This window comes from Hypomesus transpacificus, chromosome 23 (genome assembly GCF_021917145.1).
Source record: "Hypomesus transpacificus isolate Combined female chromosome 23, fHypTra1, whole genome shotgun sequence".
Classification (NCBI taxonomy): Eukaryota; Metazoa; Chordata; class Actinopteri; order Osmeriformes; family Osmeridae; genus Hypomesus; species Hypomesus transpacificus.
Genome location: NC_061082.1, coordinates 4,087,294 through 4,107,476, shown reverse-complemented (window position 1 = coordinate 4,107,476; position 20,183 = coordinate 4,087,294). Strand labels below are relative to the sequence as shown.

Sequence of the window (20,183 nt, the reverse complement as noted above, 5' to 3'; positions counted from 1 at the left end):
TAGATTACTGCCATTCCCAGTACCGTAATCTGATCACAGCTAGACACCCAGATTAGACCTGTTTACTGTCTATGACTTTGAGGGACCTCCTACCCATCCCCCCTTCTGCCTCCCCCTTCTGCCTCCCTCTAATCCCCCTCCCCCTGTAATCCCCCTCCATAGTCTCTTTGCAGACCACCAACCCAGGTCCATGCAGCTACCTCAGCTAAAACATGCAGGAGACCACATTTCCACACACACCATGCTTAAAACATATGAAGTCCTTTCAAAAATGTTCAGCAGTCCAGAAAGGTTCAATCTGTGCGTCCTTGACGGTGATTTCCACACTGTCGAGTATGTTCCAGTGTCAGGTATTGAACTTGTGTGTGTGAGTGTAGGCTGTAGAGCATTTGTGTGTGTTTGCTTACCGACCTCCAGTTTGCTGTCAATTATCTCAGGTTACAAGAGTAAAGAGCTCAGTGCCACTACGCAAGCCTTTGTCTGCCTCACAGCACAATAGCCTTGGCTCTCCTGTTAAGTGCTTGGCTCCAAGCCTAAACCACTGAAGGACATTGTTGTTGACCGTTGGCGCTAACGTGTAACTCGATGAAGGTTTACCGTCCCCGGTGTTAACGAATAGCAGCGGTTTGTTATGCTTAACGACAAGCTTTCAGACATGATTAGTTAATTAGTTGTCATAGTCATCGTCCCCTTCTGACCTGTGTCAGAGATGTCAGATGGGTTTAGGGCGCGGGCCGCTCTTCCAGCGTTATGTAACCCCCGTGTGTGAGACACCTGATCAGGGAGACCTTCAACCGATCTTGAGGTGTGCCTTTTCTCGTAACATTACTTGGCTTGGGGATAAAACGATGGAGAGTAAAACTGATTACGTGTAATCAAAAGGCTAAGGTCAAGTTAGGTATATTACAGTGGTGGGAAAGCGCGCCGCAGTTTCCAAAGATCAAGATATTTGGAAACTGAAATACAGGTGTGCGCTAAAAATCTGACACGGCCTTTGGTGAGGCTATAGGCCTATCAACAAGGAAATGTTTGAATAGACAGAGAAGAAGAATGATGTTTATGCGCTGATCAACATGGGCTTTGGCGGTATTTAAAAAGAGCGAGAGTGAGGTGTTATGGGACAAGTTAGCCTAATCCCGTGACTAAACACACGCGGACACACACACACACAAAGGATTTCAGCTGTAGCCCCCTCAGCCCATCATCTCCAACTTCCTACCCAGACATGCCTGCTAAAAGCAGTCTGCATTATAGCTTCTTGAAGGGTCATCCCTGACCTTCCTGAATAGTAATTAGGCTGTATAACCTCTATGTCAAAGCCTAACGACAAAATCTGCGTCAATAATCTAAATTTGGTTTCTATTTATAAAATGTATAGCCTATACTGAAACCAGAGATTTCCTTGAGAGTTTAGGTTGGTTTAGGTTGGTTTAGGTGCATTTCTATGGACCATGCGCGAAGGCTTCTGTAACGTTGCTTCTAAAAAAGGCTATAGCCTACTTGATTGATTTGCTGAGCGAATGTTCAAAAATTGTTTTAGACGTAAATGTACATATGTCCTAGAATCAGTAAGGACCTGCTGCAGTAGTGGTGTCTGGGGAGCCCTGTGTGTAGGCTAATGGAAGACTGGAGACTCGTTGCCGAGAACAGTTCATCAAACGGCTGATTCATTATTGGCAAGGGTTAAACGAACCATCGCGTCCAGTCGACTCAATACCCACTGACAAAAATAGATAAGCCTCCTGTTGCCGCATATTCACTTCATTGAGTCGCAGTTCATAGTGACGAGCCAAGACTGACAGACCGTCTGTTAACCTGACTAATCAAGGCCTCTGATAGTCTAGTCATGGTGCTTTCACGCTTCCAGTCGGCTCGCGCTGTGGGTGGCCTCGGCCTCATCCTCTTTTTCGATCCATCCACGTTTCTCTTGCACTAAGCTCTATTCCCAGTTCTGCTCCAGTAACTTCTTGACGAGCTAGGCTAAAAGGCTTAGCAAACAAGATTAGAGAGCAAAAAAAAAAGAAGCTATCCCTCTATCCAAGTCCCATCTGCCGAGCTGAGAAGAGCGTGCGCCGTCTTCAGCACCAAGCGACATTCTTTCCCTCGGCCACGCGACAGAAGTGAAGAGAGGCTGTAATACCAATTGTCTAATCAAAATTCATTTGTGACCAAATATTCTGATGCGCTTGGGGATTTCCGAACTATGCAAGCTCGCAAAGTGGTAAAACTACCTCTGTTGGACGAATCGAGAAGAGGAGCCTATCGTCTTGACCCTGCATCAAACCCTAGGAGATAACTCGCTACGGATTTATCATGTTTGACTTTTCAGGGAATTCCTTTTTATGTGCTCTTGCATTCATTCTTGCAGCATTGTTGCAAACAGGTAGGCTACGTAGTTCAAAACTATTCAAAGTGTCTCGACGGATTCCACCTGTTGACTAACGGTTTCTTTCTTTTAACAGATGCAGCGAATGGGCCTGCAACGGTTCCACCTAGGTTTCCTACAGAACAGGATCATTTTGATAGACCTATTGGGATATCATCAAGTCATTCAATATTGCCAGTTCCTCAAAATAGTGTTCAATTACCAGCCCACAAGTTATCTCACGAAGACAGTGGCGCTATTCCGCGACGGAAGCGCAACGTTCTGTTTCCAAGCGGAGTCAAACTATGCGCGCAGGAGACCGTTCAGCAAGCCATCGAAAACCACTTGGGCTATTTTCACCTCCGAGGTAAGTGTGTGTGTTTGGTCCTTGACTTGACATGATACAGCACAAACCACTAATAACACGAGACTACACCGCATTGCCGCTTAATTCTAATTCCTTATGTTGCCCTTTAGGACAGGTGTGAATACAATGACAATGGGGGGTCAACTTTTTCTCCAGGGCGTAAAGGATACCTCGTACAGCACAGGCTGTAATTTTTACAGTCTTTTACAATCCCTACAGCAGCGATTCCCAACCCATGTTCCCAACTTGTGGGCCACGGCCCACTAGTGGTCCGCAAGGGTAATACAGGTCAGCCGCCAAACCAATGAAAACTAAATTATGAAAAATGAATAAATATCCAAATATTTATATTTACAGTTGCTAAATGATTATAAGAATTCTAATATAAAAGCGAGAGTGAGTATGCTGTTCGAATACCCTTCCACACCTCAGTCTACAATATGATTAGTTTCCCACCTTCCGCTAATAAAAAGGGATTATGATAAAGTCATAGTAGCCTAACAGTCTTTTACAGTATGGCATTGTTACAAACCTACCTGTTAACACTTGTGAAAGATTTGCTAGCATGCAAAAAGTGCTTGGCCAGCACCTTCACAGTGCGCAGGTCTCTCCCCTCCCCTGCTGTCTAGATTAAAGGTTAAGACTTGGACAAGGACAAGCATCAGCAGAGTTCACACACCATCCAGCAGCACAGCTAATCCTGACATCTGGTTGCTAATGAGCGTTAAAGCGCTAGCTGATTAGATCTGTGGCCCTACATCCACCCCCAGCAAGTGGCTCCCCTCAGAAGGATAGCTCACCTCTGGTCACCTGAAAGACATCAAGGTGTCCTACTGGACAGTAAGCCAGGTTGGTAAGTCACAGTAAGTCAGTATAAGTCCATTTGGTTACCTGAGCGAATACAGGAAGAGCCAAGTACCACAATTGTGGGTCCATGGCTTGTAGGTGGGGGCACTTTGGTCACCAAGAAAGGGGCGAGGGGACGGGGGGGGTCAGTCAGGTTGTTGCCTGTTTCTGCATGTCTCAGGAAACTAGAAATCATTGCAACCATGAATCAGCAGTGGAGAAGCTTACAAGAGGGGTCAGAGAGCTGTGGCCTTGGAGCTCAGCTCTGATTGGTCAACGAGGAACGTCTTTGACAGAGCATAGGTCTCCTGAGCTTGCAGCGTCGACTTATTTTGTGTCAGGCAAACAATGCCACCATCCTGCATCATGATGGGACTAATGCACTGATGTACAAAAAGAGGTATAAAAGTGGTCTGTTGTTGTCTAATGAGGTATGAACCAAGTGACTCTTGGACTCAAGGACATGCATGTTTATGAGCATGCATGAATGCATTATGAGCTATGCTTAAATATACATATATAAAAAACTTTTATGAATAAAGACCTGGTTATCTGAAATGATTGTGTGTGTGTTTGTTTCGACCAGTGTGCCAAGAGATGGTATGGGAGGCGTTCAAGATATTTTTAGACCGCCTTCCTGATCAGGAAGAGTACAAGAGCTGGATGAGCCAATGCCAGGAAGGTACGGCCACGGCTGTGGAGATTGGCAACCACTTCAGCCAATCAGAAGAGCACTTGGCTTTTGTTGAAACCGTGAGTGGAAGTTTTAAGTGTCTTGTCACAGAATCTGCACAAAATGTGTATGCGTATAGTCATACTCCACTGCTTCTTATATCTTTTGTCTTCCTTATTTCAGAGAATGTCACAGACAGGTTTGCAAGGGTAAATATACATCACCACATTTCAAACCTGCTCTGAGTATCACATTCAATACCTTTGATTGAAAAAAAAGAGACTGATTCCCATGGCTCTCCTCTCTCGCTCTCTCTCTTTCTCGCGCTCTCTCTCTTTCTCGCGCTCTCTCTCGCCCTCTCTCTCTTTCTCTCGCGCTCTCTCTCGCTCTCACTCGCTCGCGCTCTCTCGCTATCTCTCTCCCTCGCTCTCTCTCGCTCTCTTGCTCTCTTTCTTACCCTACTACATCTGTAGAGCGCCCCCTAACTCCTGGCAACATATGTGCAGGTAAGGTTGTCCAGGATTCTCCAACCTTGCAACCTTCATCCTCATCCACGCTCAGTCTTGACTCCAACAGTTGTCCTATTCATACACCTCTTTCACCTCAAAGAGGTGTATGAATCCTCAGAAAAATAGGCTTTACATTGGCAGTGACACTCCCTCGCTCTGCTATGCTATTCCAACCTCTGTATCAATCTGTGTGAGATAGCCAAAGTCAGACAGCTCCTCGTAGGGATACACACAATCTAGAATCTTCTAATAATGTATTAATGCTCAAAATTCTTCTAGATCTACCCCCAAATAGAAGATAGAAGAACCTTTTCTCAACATCCTTTTACACAGGGTTCCAGTACAGGTTCTGCATAGCCTTCTTATCTGTCAGAGAGTGAGATGCTCTCAGCCTGTGTAGTGATCAGACACTAGACGCTATCCCCAGCTTCATTCGCTGAATCAATATTAAAGTAGTCTTTGAACTGAACAAGGGCTGTGTCTTCACATGTTAAACCAGTGTGTTGGTCTTCTTCTCGTCCTCCAGCACCGAGGCTCCGGTCGCCCCTGAGCAGACGTCCACTCCTCTGGAAGGTAGGTGTTCAGGGTGCCCCCTAGTGGTGTGGATGTTCTCGTCATCTGGGGAACTTGGTTTAGAGCTTTACTCAACATAATATCGAATGAATTAAAGTTCATCACTCGATCAAGTCATGGGATTTAGCCACCATGTAGAACAGGTAAAAATGTGTGGATCCAGTATTTTGTGAGTTTATTGTTCTGAATGTTTGGTTTGAGCGCCATCTTGAATATGTGTGTGTTATGAAGGAAGTTTATTGGATGAAGTATTTTTTGTTTGTTTTCAACCAGTCTCTGTATTCTATTGCTCTTGTTTGTCCCCGTGGCGATCGTAGAAGAGGGGGCGGCGAGCGAGCCTGAGGGAGAGGAGCTGCATGGGATGATAGAGACAGAAGAAGGAGGAGCCACAGGGGCTAGCCCGGTGAGGGAGGGGGATACACACACACTCTTTTGGTTTCTGCATTATTGCTACTCAGTGTATCTCTTTGGGTCATCATTATATGTCTCTCTCTGTCTCTCTGTCTCTCTGTCTCTCTCTCTCTCTCTCTCTCTCTCTCTCTCTCTCTCTCTCTCTCTCTCTCTCTCTCTCTCTGTCTCTGTCTCTGTCTCTGTCTCTGTCTCTCTGTCTCTCTCTCTCGGTCCAGATCACTAATGACATAGAGACGGAGGTGGTGGCGGGGTCGACTCTCCCGGCCCTGGAGCAGGTGATGGACCTGAGGGTCCAGCTGAGAGGGGAGAGGTTCAGCGAGGCGCTCCGGGACCCAGCCAGCCTCCAGTACCAGATCCTGGACAGGAAGTTCACCAACAAGGTCACAAGGCCACACTCCTCCGCTTGTTTGATCGTCTGCTAACCTTTCCCTGCTTTCCTTTAGCCTGACAGCCCTCCTGTGACTTTCTCCCTCTCTCTTTTTCTCCCTTGCACTCTCTCCCTGGCTCTCTCTCTCTCTCTCTCTCTCCCTGGCTCTCTCTCTCTCTCTCTCTCTCTCTCTCTCTCTCTCTCTCTCTCTCTCGCTCGCTCTCTCGCTCTCTCGCTCTCTCTCTCTTTCTCCTCATCAGTTCTGGTAATCCTCCTGGTTCCTTTGCTTCCATCTCTCTAGTCCTCTCCTGGCTCTCTGCTGTCTCCTTCTCCTCTCACCTCCTCTGCTCTCCCATCCTGTTGTTGTGGGGTTTTATGATGGATGCGTGATTATTTTGAACCCACACAGCGAGATAAGAAAGTGTTCCTTTGTTCTCTCTGTGTGGGCAGTGTCAAATACACTCTGGTTTTTACGGTTGGTAGTTTACAAAGGACACATTTAGTGTGGAAATGTTCTAATTGTGCTAAATGTGCCAAGTAATCATTTTTAACCACACATACCACACACACACTCAAAAACACACCACACAAACATGCCCCTCAATGATGATTCACCTCAGAAAGTTGCAGGGTTGGCGATTTTGACTGTTTCTGGGAAAATAAGATGTTTTTGACTCTCCTTTGGCTCTCGCTAATGTCGAACCTCTGTGTGTGGACGGTGTGTCTGACTTTATGTGTGTGGGGCTCTTATGAGATCTGGTCACTCCACTGCCATCACACACACACGGTGAAAGTACATCATTTAGTCTCCAGCCTCAGAGAATGGGGAAAGAGAGAGAGGGTGAGTGAAAGTGTGACTAAAGGAAAAAGGAGATGAAGTGATGGAGATGTAGAGGAGAACACACTGATTATCGCCCTGTTTTCTTGCATGTTAAACTTGACCACCATGCATGAGCTACGGAGCAGAACGAATTAGCCAAACGCCAGGCCGCTGCCAACACATATGCACATGCACAAATACACACAAACACACACTGTCATGCTTGCTGGAACGCTCATCTAACTCTGTGTGTGTCTCCCCAGATCGAGGATGCTCTACAGAGACTGCCTGGGTTCAAGAAAGTTTCACTGATTGAGTTCATGTGAGTTTCGCTGATCAGGAACATTCCAGGCTTTGCACCACATTTTCAATCTAAACGACACAACACGTACATAATATTACTATGACTCATGACAATTCTGTTGTTTTTCTGTTTACATCACAGGCACCACAGAGACACTCAGGGGTGAGTGTGTGTGTCAGTGTGTGTGTCAGTGTGTGTGTCAGTGTGTGTGTCAGTGTGTGTCAGTGTGTGTGTCAGTGTGTGTGTCAGTGTGTGTGTCAGTGTGTGTCTGTGTGTGTCAGTGTGTGGTGTACGCTGTGCTGTGTTTACCTGTGAGCGTGAGCATGTGCAGGGTTGTGACCCGGGAAGTGAGGTCATAGTGTTAATGGTTAATTAGCATGGTGGCTAAAACAGACTAAGCCAGACGCTGTTCACCCACAAAGTAGATTACCCCACAGGCTTTACGACTACATCAATCAGCTTCCTGCCCTGTCACTGGATGGATGGATAGATGGATGGACAAGTGGATGGAATGATGAAAGGATTGATGGAGAAAGAGAGGGCTCCTCTCTAAGAGACAGAACTGCTCTCTCTCTCTCTGTCTCTCTCTTTGTCTCTCTCTCTGTGTCTCTCTCTGTCTCTCTCTCACTGAGCGGACAAACGAGGACCTGTTAGAGGCACGCGCTGAGGCGGACGCCAAACCAAAACAATCTAGGTCAGAGTAGAAAGCTCCCAGAAGCCGTATGAAACTGATAGATGGCTTTTTCCTGCTCTCAGCCCAGACGGCCCGCTCCGCACCTCCTCCCGCGTCGCTAGGCTTTCCTCCGTGTTTATTTTGATATCGAGCACTCCGCCGACTGGACTCATACAGCTCGGTAATCGCACCGCGCTCCAGAACGGAGCGAATCCTTCAAATCATCCATCACCGCTCCAGCCTTCCACCCACATCTCCTGGAGCAGAGCGCTTGTTAAATCAGAGTTAACCTCTGTCTTCCAAGGGAAAGAATTGCTGCTTCCAATAGCTTGTATTTTTAGGCGGCCATCTTAGACGAGAAGAGAATGATAGCGTTATCGGAAGAAGAAGACAATGCAATTGTCGGTGTAGGCTGGTAGATTTGGTGTTTGACATTGTTGGATGAGTGTTTTGAGGCAGGTGCTTCGCGTAAAAAGTTGTGTTTCTTTCTGTGGTACGGCTTTGGTTTTAAAGGTGTTTTCTTTAGCGCTGTGTCATGCATCCATTTATTTTTAAGAGAGACCTGGGTGTTTTCGATCTGATTGGTTGACAATGGTGTGTCGTGCCTCTGGTCTGCAGTGCGGACGGCGTGGTGGGCCTGTACGCCGTGACGCTGGAGGTGGAGTCTGACGGAGTGAGCGTGGAGCAGCTGGACTACCTGACGCTGATGTCCAACCAGGTGGAGAACTGGTACAGGGAGGTGGAGGAACGCCCCACCGTGGTCTACAGCCTCACGGACGTCCAGAACTTCATCACCGAGGCTCTGCACAGGGAGAGTGACCTCGGCAACCCCACCCTGGGCCTGCACGACTCCCTGCAGCTGGAGAGCGGTGAGGCTTCCGATAGACGTGTGGCGGAGCTCGTCTTGTATGAGAAGTGTGTGTTTACGCTAATCCACGCTGCAGATCTAACCTCTTCGCTAAACGGACGGTCTGATAGAAGCGAGCCAGCAGGGGTTTGGCCAGATCAGAGAGCTGACCTCGCTTGTTCTACTTCCTGTAAATCCCACTGTACTGGCTGGGAGCCAGATGTCTTTCAGTCTACTGTTTATACTCAAACACACACGCACATACACACACACACACATACACACACACACACACACTTACTCACACACTCACACCTAGCTCTGCAGTATGTAGCTTAGCGAGCTCTGGCACAGTTTTCATTGCCAACGAATGGAACAAAGTTTGGGATGATGACCACCCCCCACCTGTGGGTCCACCGCCAGCCCGTGTTGGGAGAGAACTGCCGTCATTCCTTTACTGTTGTGTCACCCAGATGATGGTCGCCATCTGGCATTCATCAGTGGAATGAGACGTGATATTAGGGGTACAAATTCTCATATGCCTGGCAGCAATCAGTAGGAGAATGACAGGCCGTGCTTGGCCCAAGCCCCAGCCTCTAGCCCCAAGCCCCAGTCCTTATTACTATCCTAACCCAAGCCCCAAACTCCAGCTCCAGCCTCAGCCTCCAACCTTGGTCCCCGCCTCCAGCCCAACCACTGACCTCTACCTTCAGCCTCTAGCCCCAGCCTCCAGCCCCGGCCCTAACCCTGGCCCGGACCCCAGCCCCGGCCCTAACCCTGGCCCGGGCCCCAGCCCCGACCCCAGCCCCAGCCTGCTGCTTGCCCTGGGGGTAAGGCAGTAATAGTTCTGGCTCAGGGCACCAGCCTGGAGAGCTGATTAGTGGGGTTCTCCTCAGGCTGACGCCGACTCAGCACAACAGCTGTCAGCAGGCATGGAAACTAGAGAAGGGGTTCATTCTGCATGGAGGGAGAGCTGCTGTCACTGCCACAGCTTGTGTCTGCCTGACATCTGTCTGTGTGTCTGTGTGTGTGTGTGTGTGCTCTTCAGTGATAGGGTCTCTCGCGCCCGGCTCCTTCCAACCAACCGCCGAACCCTCCACGTTTGACGACACGGTGAGTCAGATGGTAACCCTAACCCTAACCCTCCACGTTTGACGACACGGTGAGTCAGATGGTAACCCTAACCCTAACCCTCCACGTTTGACGACATGGTGAGTCAGATGGTAACCCTAACCCTAACCCTCCACGTTTGACGACATGGTGAGTCAGATGGTAACCCTAACCCTCCACGTTTGACGACATGGTGAGTCAGATAGTTGTGTCCATGACAGGGCCCACTGTCCTGTCTGTAAGACTGGGCTACTGTCTGTATTTGTATGGTAGGAACCTGGGAGTCTTAATGATGATCAAGACTGGGACTTTCCTCACATTGGGCAGGGCTGTAGGCTACAGTATACAGTAAAGATGCAGTATGATACTGAGATGGATAGATGAATATGGGAGAGAAAAGAAACGAGTAAGGGTGTGTGTGTGCACGTACAAGCATGCGAGCGTGTGTGTGTGTGTGTGTGTGTGTGTGTGTGTGTGTGTGTGAGTGAGTACTGTGTGTATGTGTGTGTGAGTGCTGTTATCCAGGCCTCACCAGTACTGAGGTAAAGGATGAAGAAGGGCTTTGTGGATTAGCTTGGCTCTTGCTATAGTAATCCACAACTATTCTAGTCACAACTACAGCCAACCAGCACACTGAAAGCATACGGCACATACACACACAGGTACGTAGGCATGGATGTGCTAACTAGTAAATGTGTGTGTGAACTGTGTTTGCTGTTTGGCTGTGAGTGTGTGTGTGTGTGTGTGTGTGTATGTATGTGCACGCAAGCATGGTTGTCTCTGTCTGTGTGTGAACCTGTGTGTGTGATGGGAGATGAAGTACCTGTACTCGATTGCAGGTTTATAATCATTCCTGATGGTGAGATATCTTCTCTGGTGGTGTGGGTTTGGCTGCTAATGCCTGGTAATGTGATCGCTGCTCGGCTGGTTTGGTCTGGTCTACTCGTATACTTTACTGCTCAGTGCCTAAGTGATTAAATGGCATCATTATACGGACTGGGAGCATCTGGCAAAGTCCTTGTTAGTAGTTCATTTACAGGCAACAGTACACCCACTAGCTACTGCAGAAGCACTTATCTTGTCGCTGCTGTTTCTAATCATCCAGTGGTTTCTAGTGGTTTCTAGGTGGAGAAAATGTTTGTTCTGGGGTTTAGCATAATTGTGCAGAGCTTAGTCATGGAACTGGCTTGATGTAGTAACAATACTAATAAAGATAAATATACATTATATCCAGAAGCATTTTAGCTTGTTAGGGCATCCTAAAAAAACAATCATTTGTGGTCACCTGATTCTACTGTAGGACTGTGCTGTAGGAAAGCGTTCATGAAGGTAGGTGAGTTCAACATTTTATTCCGGTGGCTTTTCCAGAACAGCTTCCTGGCCGCAGAGAGACCCCCGGACAACTCTGAAGGAGACGGCGATGACCTCAACAATGACGACTTCCTGTTTGACCCGGCGCATCCCTTTGACCCTCCGGCGGGTGCTGACAGCGGAGCGGCGGCGGGGGGCGACAATGACGTCATCGTCCTGGAGGAGAGTGAGACCCTGCTGCTCCTGCCCGACCAGACGATGGAGACGGCCCCCTCCACCACGGCCCTGCCCCCCCCCGAGGGTGAGCGTTGGGGGAGCTGCACGAACAACGCATGCAAACTCACATAAACCCACAGAAGAGCACATTGCGTTATTTTAAACACGCAAAATACTTCTCACGGAGCCGTAGTGTAGTGAGAAGGCTGTCCTGACTTTGGTCGTTTTCTCTTTCCTTCTCTCCTTCAGCCATCGAGGACGAGGGCCTGCTGGTGGAGAACACTGTGGACACTGCGACCCCTCCTGCTTGGGCCCCCCCGGCAGACGACCTTCCCGGGGACATAGACGACCCCGAGCCTCCGGAGGACCCCACCTTAGCTGAGCCTCCCCTGGAGATTGAGGCCTCCGGCTCTGGGGCCGACCTGGACGACCTGCCCTTCACCTCTACCACGAAGGACACCCCTGCAGAGGAGGACACCACAGAAGAAGACACCGCCCCCAGAGCTCTCCCAGGCGGTACCACAGAAGAAGACACCGCCCCCAGAGAGGGCATCATAGAAGAAGAGGAAGGAGAACCTCTTCCAGGCGGTACCACAGAAGAAGAAGCCGGTCAGGAGGAAGCTGAAACATCAGAGGAGCTGGAGGTCTCCACCATAACGACAGAGACCGTAGAAGAAGACGACGCAGCTGCTGCCTTCGTTCCCATAGCGACCCAGACCCAGGAGGCACCTGTGTTGGTGGAGCCTCTGGAGCCTGTGGTAGCTGAAGAGATTGGCCTGCTTCCTGACGCGGTGGAGGACCTCAACGTGGCCTCAGACGTGGAGAGTTCCTCGCCCCCGGAGCTGGAGCCGGGTCTGGGGGACAACGAGGTGCTGCCCTACCCTGACACACCCTCGGAGGAACAGGAAGAAGACGTGGAGGTGGAAGAACCAATCATGACGGTGCTTACCGCGGCACCTCCAGTGGTAGAACCAATAGTGGAGGACGTTGTTGAGGTGGTGATTAAGGAAGGGCCCGAGGAGGAGGAGGAGGGGCCGGAAGAAGAGGATCCAGAGGAGGAGGAGTCACATGGAGAGGCGTTTGTCGAAGCTCCAGAGGAGGAGATCTCTGAAGAGGATCTGGTGGAGGATGAGATCCTATTGGTTGACGAGCCCGCCCAGGATATACCGGCAGCGTTCACCCTGAGCCCAGCCCATCCAACACTCCTGTCTCCTGAGAGAGAGTCACCCTTCACTCGCGTCTCTGACATCTTGGTGGAGGAGGAGGAGGAGGAAGAGTCTGTTGCCATGGGGACAGAGGCCCCGTTACCTGGCGTAGAGATCACAATAGAGGTGGGAGGAATGGTGCTGGCACAGGACTGATTGGCTACCTAATTAACCAATTAATAAATCAACCTACCGAAAACCTACCGATTCAGCAGGCAGTCCATAGTTCAATGTTTTACTACTTATCATTCAATCAACCAACTACTAACTCAACTTCAAGAGTTCCTCAACACAGAATCCTTACATACATTATTGTAGTGTTAACACTCATACCAAGGGAAACTTTAAACTGATGTTTGTTAAAACTTCGATCCTGAATGTTCAAACCGACATTTACTAAAACTTCCATCCTGAATGTTCCTCCAGGTCCATACATCTGAGCCTAGCCAGGCTGACGTCACAGAAGCAGACCTGGGCTACGAGGTGATCCTCTACGGGGGAGCGAACCACACAGATGATGGGAGCAGTGGGTTCCCCTCTGGGGCTCCACATGGTACGGACCAGGCCAGCATCGCCATGCCCGCCAACCCTGGCAGAGCCCTGATGGTCTTCTTCAGCCTGAGGGTCACCAACATGATGTTCTCTGATGACCTGTTCAATAAAAGTTCCCCGGAGTACAAGGCCCTGGAGCAAAGGTTCCTAGAGCTGGTAAGAGTCATTATTTGGTTCCAGGGACTGTTACTGACCCCAAGTTGCTTGTGTTCAACTCTAGTAGAAATACTTTTAGTTTAGTGTTCAACACTCATAAACTATAATCTGCAATTCTGCATACAGCATAATCCAAATAATGATTTGGTTAGGGTAAGCAGATATCAAGTAAGTGATAAACATTTAGTGAATGATCTCATATGTTGATTGAGTTTTCGAGAGTTCATCAATCTGGTCTCCCCCTGTCCCAGCTGGTACCCTACTTGCAGTCCAACCTCAGTAACTTCCAGAACCTGGAAATCCTTAACTTCCGAAAAGGCAGCATTGTGGTGAACAGCCGTATGAAGTTCGGCAAGCCGGTCCCTCATGGCGTCAACACTGCCGTGTACCTGATCCTGGAGGACTTCTGTAACACGGCCTACCAAACCATGAACCTGGCCATCGACAAGTACTCTCTGGACGTGGAGTCAGGTATGGAGCATTCTCTGAGGTTGATACTGAAGATTACAGTTAGTCATTTAGCAGACGCTCTTATCCAGAGCGACTTATAGTAAGTACAGGGACATTCCCCCCCGAGGCAAGTAGGGTGCCTTGCCCAAGGACACAATGTAATTTGGCATGGCCGAGAATCGAACTGGCGACCTTCAGTTTATTCGCTCGATTCCTTAACCGCTCAGGCACCCCGACTCCCGAAGAATAAGATACTCTGATTCACTGGATTTAAAAGAGCCCTTGTCATTAAACCAATAGTCTTGTCCCAAAGTGTATAGAGTCAGGTCAGCTGTGTTTTGATCCGTAGAAACCAGAAACACATCTGTATGACGTGAGAATGAGAGAATAACTGTGAAGGAGAGCATTAGCAGTGCTTCGAGATCCCTTTTTATTAAGGATCTGTGTAGTCTCACAGCATAATGTGGTGAATAACACTGCACTGAGTCAGTCTCCAGGGAACTGTGTGTATGTGTGTGTCCGTCTGTCTGTGTGTGTGTGTCTGTCTGTGTGTGTGAGGCCCCTTGTGTGAGTGCAGGTGTCAGATTCCGTTGGGATGTTTCTTAGTTCCACGCTGTGTTCTTACACTGTGTGAAAGTCATGGTCACACTGATTAACAAAGCGAGATTCCTGCAGCAAGATAATCAACATCTCTCTGAGGAGCAGAAAATCCAAGTGCTTTATAAATCACCCCTCGTTCTGGACTGGTTCCTGTAAACGACTGTGAACGATGTAAGACTGATCTTTGCATTGGGCACAAAACTAAATGGAAAGAAGTTGATCTGAAGCTCTTTGGGGAACTCCCATTCTCACTGCCAGGGTATTCTCCAGTTCTGGAGCCTAAGTCGTCCAAGGAAAGGTGACTCTATTTTACCTAAACCTTATAAACATTACTTAGGGATATTTTTTTCAACATTTCATCACAATTCCAAAGTACCCTTCACAGCCCTAGACGTAGCACCTTTTTATACAATTGCAGCCTAGTATGATTGGGTGTTGGCGGTGAGGGAATTAGAAAAGGCTACGGGGTGATATCATAACGATGATTCATCCATGTGTTTACATCTCCTCCCACTTCCTCATCAACTGAGCCAAGATAAGTCGTGTGAGCCAATCAAGAGCAGCACGACAATGGCTTCCTGACACGTGCCATACAGGAGAGATGGGGGAGGGGCAGAAGGGACATGAGTTGATGAGATTCTTCTCTGCAGATTAAACTCACATGGCCCTCTGTCTCAAGTGACCTCTCTCCCCATGTTCACCAGAGGGGGATAAAGAATCAGACTGGTTAATGTTCCCAAAGATGGGTCCGAAATACAGCTAGGGTTTGTGAAGGTAAAATGTGGATTATTATAGAAAATCCTAACAAACGTCCACACCTATAATACCAGTTCCAAGAGGTCTGTTTTAGTGGACAGTAATCTCTCTACAGTTGGCAAATTGACAATGCATTGGACGCGCACTATTGGTCCTGGTCCTGGTATTGAGTTCTGGAAGGAAGTTTTGTTTTTTTGCGCATCTCTCTCTCTGGTTCTCTTACCCCCCCCACTAAAGTCCCAGAGTTGAACCCCTGGTAGGCAAAGTGGGATGGAGGGTGGGGGGTGAGGAACACCCAGAGCTTCTCAGAGAGCTGCTGAAGCTGTCCTGTCTGAGAGAACAGAAGGGGGTTCTGCTTGAGGGGTTCAAACAGCAACACAATTGTGGGGTTAAAGGGGTGATGAGTGACCTGAACTCCCATGCTAATGCTAACGTCCACGCTAATGCTAACGCTCATGATAATGCCAATGCCAATGCTAATGCTAACGTCCACGCTAATGCTAACGCTCATGAAAATGCCAATGCCAATGCTAATGCTAACGTCCACGCTAATGCTAACACTCATGATAATGCCAATGCCAATGCTAATGCTGCTACACCACTACCCCATGTCCCGGTGGCGTTCACCCAAACCCACATTGATCCAGACTAACAACAGTTCCATCGTCTCTCAACCGTTGCCAGGAGACCAGGCGGACCCCTGTAAGTTCCAGGCGTGTAACGAGTTTGCGCAGTGCCGGGTGAACCGGTGGTCTGGAGAGGCGGAGTGCGTGTGCAATGCTGGCTACTTCAGCGTGGACGGCCTGCCCTGCCAGAGCATCTGTGAGCTGCAGACAGACTTCTGCCTCAACGACGGCAAGTGTGACATCATCCCGGGCAAGGGAGCCATCTGCAGGTGGGTACCCAGAGTTCTGGGACTGTCACATGCACACCCACATAAACACTTGCAAACACACACACATGTACACACACACACACACACACAAACGCACATGCACACCCACATAAACACTTGCAAACACACACACATGTACACACACATGTACACACACACACACACAAACGCACATGCACACCCACATTAACACTTGCAAACACACACACATGTACAGGCAGCAAGAACTGTGTCTGGTGGCTTCGGTTTCTCATCCTCCATCACGTCATAAAACTAACAGCTTCCTCCAGATGCCGCTGTTTTGTTGTTGTTTACCTCGTCATGCCAACCAGGCCAGGCTCCCTCACACGCCACGGAACCTTCCACACTTCACATTCCAACTCCAAAATACTTAACTTAGAGGTGTTTTTCAACTTGACTGAGTGTGTGTGTTTGACTGGATCGGTGATCATCGTAGGCGTGTTCCACTGACCTTGGTTCTGTGTGGTTCCAGGTGTCGTGTCGGGGAGAACTGGTGGTACAGAGGAGAACACTGTGAGGAGTATGTGTCAGAACCGTTGGTGGTTGGCATAGCGATCGCTTCTGTTGCCGGCTTCCTATTGGTTGCCTCAGGAGTGATATTCTTCTTGGCTCGCACGCTGAGAGACCAGTATGATAAAGATGAATCAGAAGACCCCATACGGTGAGGACACATACACACTCAGACACTGTCACACACTCTCACACACTCTCACACACACACTCACACACACTCTCACACACACACTCACACACACCCACACACCTAAAGCAGTTTGACTTAATCTTGTCCAGCTTCCGATGCTAACTCTCTCTCTCTCTCTCTCTCTCTCTCTCTCTCTCTCTCTCTCTCTCTCTCTCTCTCTCTCCCTCTCTCTGTGCCTGTGTGTGTGTGTGTGTCCTCTCAGGCGAGGGGAGAGCATTCCGTCTCTGGAGAGGGCCACCAAGTACAACCCCATGTACGAGAGCGAGGCCACCACGGGCTACAGCCACTACTACCGCCGTTACCCAGAAGCCCCACTGTGCAGCAGCGCCAGCGCCGAGGCCTCCACCGACTTCAGCAGCGAGGAGATACGTCACATCTACGAGAACAGCGAACTCACCAAGGAGGTGTGTGTCTGTGCGTGTGTGTGTACCTTGACAAGTTATCAACATGCGTGTCTGCTTGTGTTTGTGTGTGCGAGTGTGTGTGTGTGTTCATAAAAGCGTTGTAAATTATACAATTTTAATCTTCATTTTTATCAATCAGTTGCAAATCATTGTCTCTCAACAGGAAATCCAGGACAGGATACGCATCATCGAGCTGTACGCCAAAGATCGCCAGTTTGCAGACTTTGTGCGACAGCATCAAGTGTGAGTCGGCCGTTGTGTCGAAGGACGGAGGGGGATTAGAGGTGGTGAAAGAGAGAAAACACAAGGACAGTGTCTACTCACATTGTTCCATTCTATGTGGTGTCACTTGGGCAGGGAAGAGTCGACAGTGTGTGTGTTTATGCACGTGTGTGTGTGTTTCTTGGGGTAACGAGTGGTGTGGTGACGAGTATGTTGTTTAGGAAGTTAGCATGCCATGTTTGCATGCCATAATCAGAAACAGGCTTATTAGTGTGCGTGTGTATGAGAGAGGTGTATTGGATTGCACCTGATTAGATTACACCGCATGCCATTATTAGGGGGGGTCAGGTGGCTGGGCGGTTAGGGAGTCGGGCTATTAATCAGAAGATTGTTGGTTCGATTCCCGGCCGTGCCAAATGACGTGTCCTTGGGCAAGACACTTCGCCCTACATGCCTCGGGGAGAATGTCCCTGTACTTCCTGTAAGTCGCTCTGGATAAGAGCGTCTGCTAAATGACTAAATGTACTAAATGTACTATTAGAGTTCCTAGTATTTGTGACAGACAATCTAATCGCAGATGTGTGTGTTTCACAGATCGCTTGACACACGCAGAGAGAGCTCGTCCACGTAGACAAGCATGTGATGAGTGATGAGGAAGGTATCAACACATCTTTCATGCATTTCCCTGTCTGGGTGTGTGTTGTAATTGACTGTATCTAAACACACCTCTCTCTCTCTCTCTCTCTCTCTCTCTCTCTCTCTCTGACCATACAGAAACCTGCCTTTGTCTTTGAAGAGCGAAACCTTTGTGACCTCTGCCATGGGTACTAGAAGGTGAACGGTACCACACTCCTAGGGGTCATGGGGTCATGACCCGTGGTCAACTGTCAAATCAGGGTGAAGGGTTCACATGATGTCATGTGACCGATCGCTTCTCTGTGAAGCATCTTAGAATATTGAGGCTTTTTTGTAAACATAAAAAAAATATGTATTTTAGCTTTTCATGTGTTCCTGTAGTCTCAGCCAATCCTGGTCCTCATCTCTGTCCCTTGCCGTCAGTCACTTTGATCCCATTGGTTTAGACAGAAAGGTCTCTTCTTGGTCCCGCCCCTTCCCCCTCCTTCTTCAGTGCCTTCTCTCAATGTGGTGAGATATTCTTAAAAGGGGCGTGACTTTGTTGGCAATATCCGCCGCTCATTGGGTGTCTTCCAAACAGAGGGGAACCCTCCATGTTTATTCTGGATTCCTATTCGCTACTTGAAAACGGTAACACACCAATAGCAATACTCTCTAGGACTACGTTCTTCAGAATGAGTATTAGTCGTTTTTTTGTGTGTAGAATACTGTTGGAAGGGTGAGTTGTTAAGATGTGAATTTTACTGTAGGCCAAGTCTTATGTTTTGTCTACTTCAGGATGATGGTCAAACTGTCCATTACTGACATTACTGCTGCAATAACTAAGTTCTATTGTAAATCTATTATGAGAAAAATGGAGAAAGGGAAGTAAGGATAGAGAGAGAAAAAGAAATGTGAGAGAGGAGAGAGAGCTTTATTCCAAGGATTTTGATGTAAATGAAAACACATTTAGAAAGTACCCCAGGGTTTATGATGTGGTCTGTTCTCAATACAATAGAAAAAAAATAAAAGCATATATATAAACAGACAATGTGACCAGGCAGTCAACATTTGGTCAGCAATAAGCAAACTCAAAACAGAATATTTTAGACGCTCAAACACGCAAATAAACCCCTAAACCGGTCTGGTGGGGTAGCCTCTTTCCCTTCATCACAACCTGGAAACGTTTGTCTCGAGAGTTACTGTAATGTTTGTATGTTGTTCTATTCTGTAAAGTTGTTTGAAGGGCATATGGACCTTCTTTGCTGCAGCTATGAACCCTAACTCCAGCCTAGCCGAACGTCTGGATGTTGTGGAGGTCAGAGTAAGAACGTGTTGTGTATCTTAGCTCATGTTTATACTAGCCATGTGTACGGTGACACACCTGGGTAGCACATAATCTCATATCCTCCACTTTTGGGACTTATTCATGCCTTAGCAATTTTTTTAATCCACTTTTCTCCATAAACCATTGTCTCCATCCACCTGGACAAATAGCCAATTGTTGTGTGATACAGTGTAAATGCAATTGAAAAGATGTAAAGTTATAATTTACTGTGTGTAGAATGTGAAGGAAGTTTGTTTAAAATGTTTTAATGTTCAAATACTGTTTGTTTTATTTTTTACCTAAGCACTGGTTCGATATTTTTACAATCTAACATAACCCCTTGCAGCTGTCTCAATCTCGATGTTAAACAAAATAAAGTGACTAAAATATGTTTTCTATTGAATGGAAATTCACAATGTTCTTTACCTCTCTTCTCCATAGATGCAGTGTGTATGTTGATCTGAGTTGATATGCCAGGTGTTTAACCACCCGAGCTAATCCCCAGAGCAGATTAGCAACAGGAGGATTATCTTGGACCCGGGTCAGTTTCTAAAAGAGTGAGTGTGTGTGTGTGTAATCAGCCTGCGTCACACACACACACACTTACACACTCACTCACTCACCAGGAGACCGGCTCAATAATTTGACACACACCTCGCGTGCTCTCTCTCACTCACACACACATACTGCACACATACACACACCTAATACTAAGGATTGAGAGATTTATTTAACGAAATCCTTGTGCAGAGTCTTCCCATCCAACAGGCCTGTTGCTGTGTATCTGTGGGTTGTCAGGTGAGGTCAGAGGGGGGTGGGGGGGGGGCAGGATGGGTGTCAGATGGGTGTGTCTTTGACAGATGTGCGTGTGTGTCAGAGGGATGT

The 20,183-nt window shown here is 48.1% G+C and overlaps 1 protein-coding gene across 2 annotated transcripts; it reads left to right on the top strand.

The window, feature by feature from the left end:
• Positions 1-1,788: 1,788 nt before the first annotated feature.
• On the top strand, positions 1,789-19,674 carry impg2a (interphotoreceptor matrix proteoglycan 2a). 2 transcript variants are annotated; one of them, XM_047047811.1, is made up of 22 exons: positions 1,789-2,383; positions 2,463-2,732; positions 4,165-4,331; positions 4,435-4,460; positions 4,725-4,757; positions 5,287-5,333; positions 5,651-5,736; positions 5,960-6,124; positions 7,195-7,253; positions 7,377-7,397; positions 8,527-8,777; positions 9,804-9,868; positions 11,234-11,477; positions 11,642-12,723; positions 13,024-13,305; positions 13,557-13,776; positions 15,796-16,006; positions 16,500-16,688; positions 16,933-17,134; positions 17,298-17,377; positions 17,951-18,014; positions 18,131-19,674. In XM_047047811.1, the coding sequence occupies exons 1-21, from the start codon at positions 2,314-2,316 to the stop codon at positions 17,985-17,987; spliced, it is 3,807 nt and encodes a 1,268-aa protein (XP_046903767.1). In that variant the 5' UTR covers positions 1,789-2,313; the 3' UTR covers positions 17,988-18,014; positions 18,131-19,674. The 2 variants fall into 2 exon arrangements, with proteins under 2 accessions (XP_046903767.1, XP_046903768.1); XM_047047812.1 differs by lacking the exon at positions 4,725-4,757.
• Positions 19,675-20,183: the final 509 nt, after the last annotated feature.

What these genes read in the sequence shown, in the direction of transcription:
- impg2a (XM_047047811.1), top strand. Translation starts at nt 2,314, where the DNA reads ATGTTTGACTTTTCAGGGAATTCCTTTTTATGTGCTCTTGCATTCATT. An exon ending in ACAGGAAGTTCACCAACAAG is followed by an intron (nt 6,125 to 7,194) that starts GTCACAAGGCCA and finishes GTGTCTCCCCAG; the next exon opens with ATCGAGGATGCTCTACAGAG. An exon ending in GGCAAGGGAGCCATCTGCAG is followed by an intron (nt 16,007 to 16,499) that starts GTGGGTACCCAG and finishes GTGTGGTTCCAG; the next exon opens with GTGTCGTGTCGGGGAGAACT.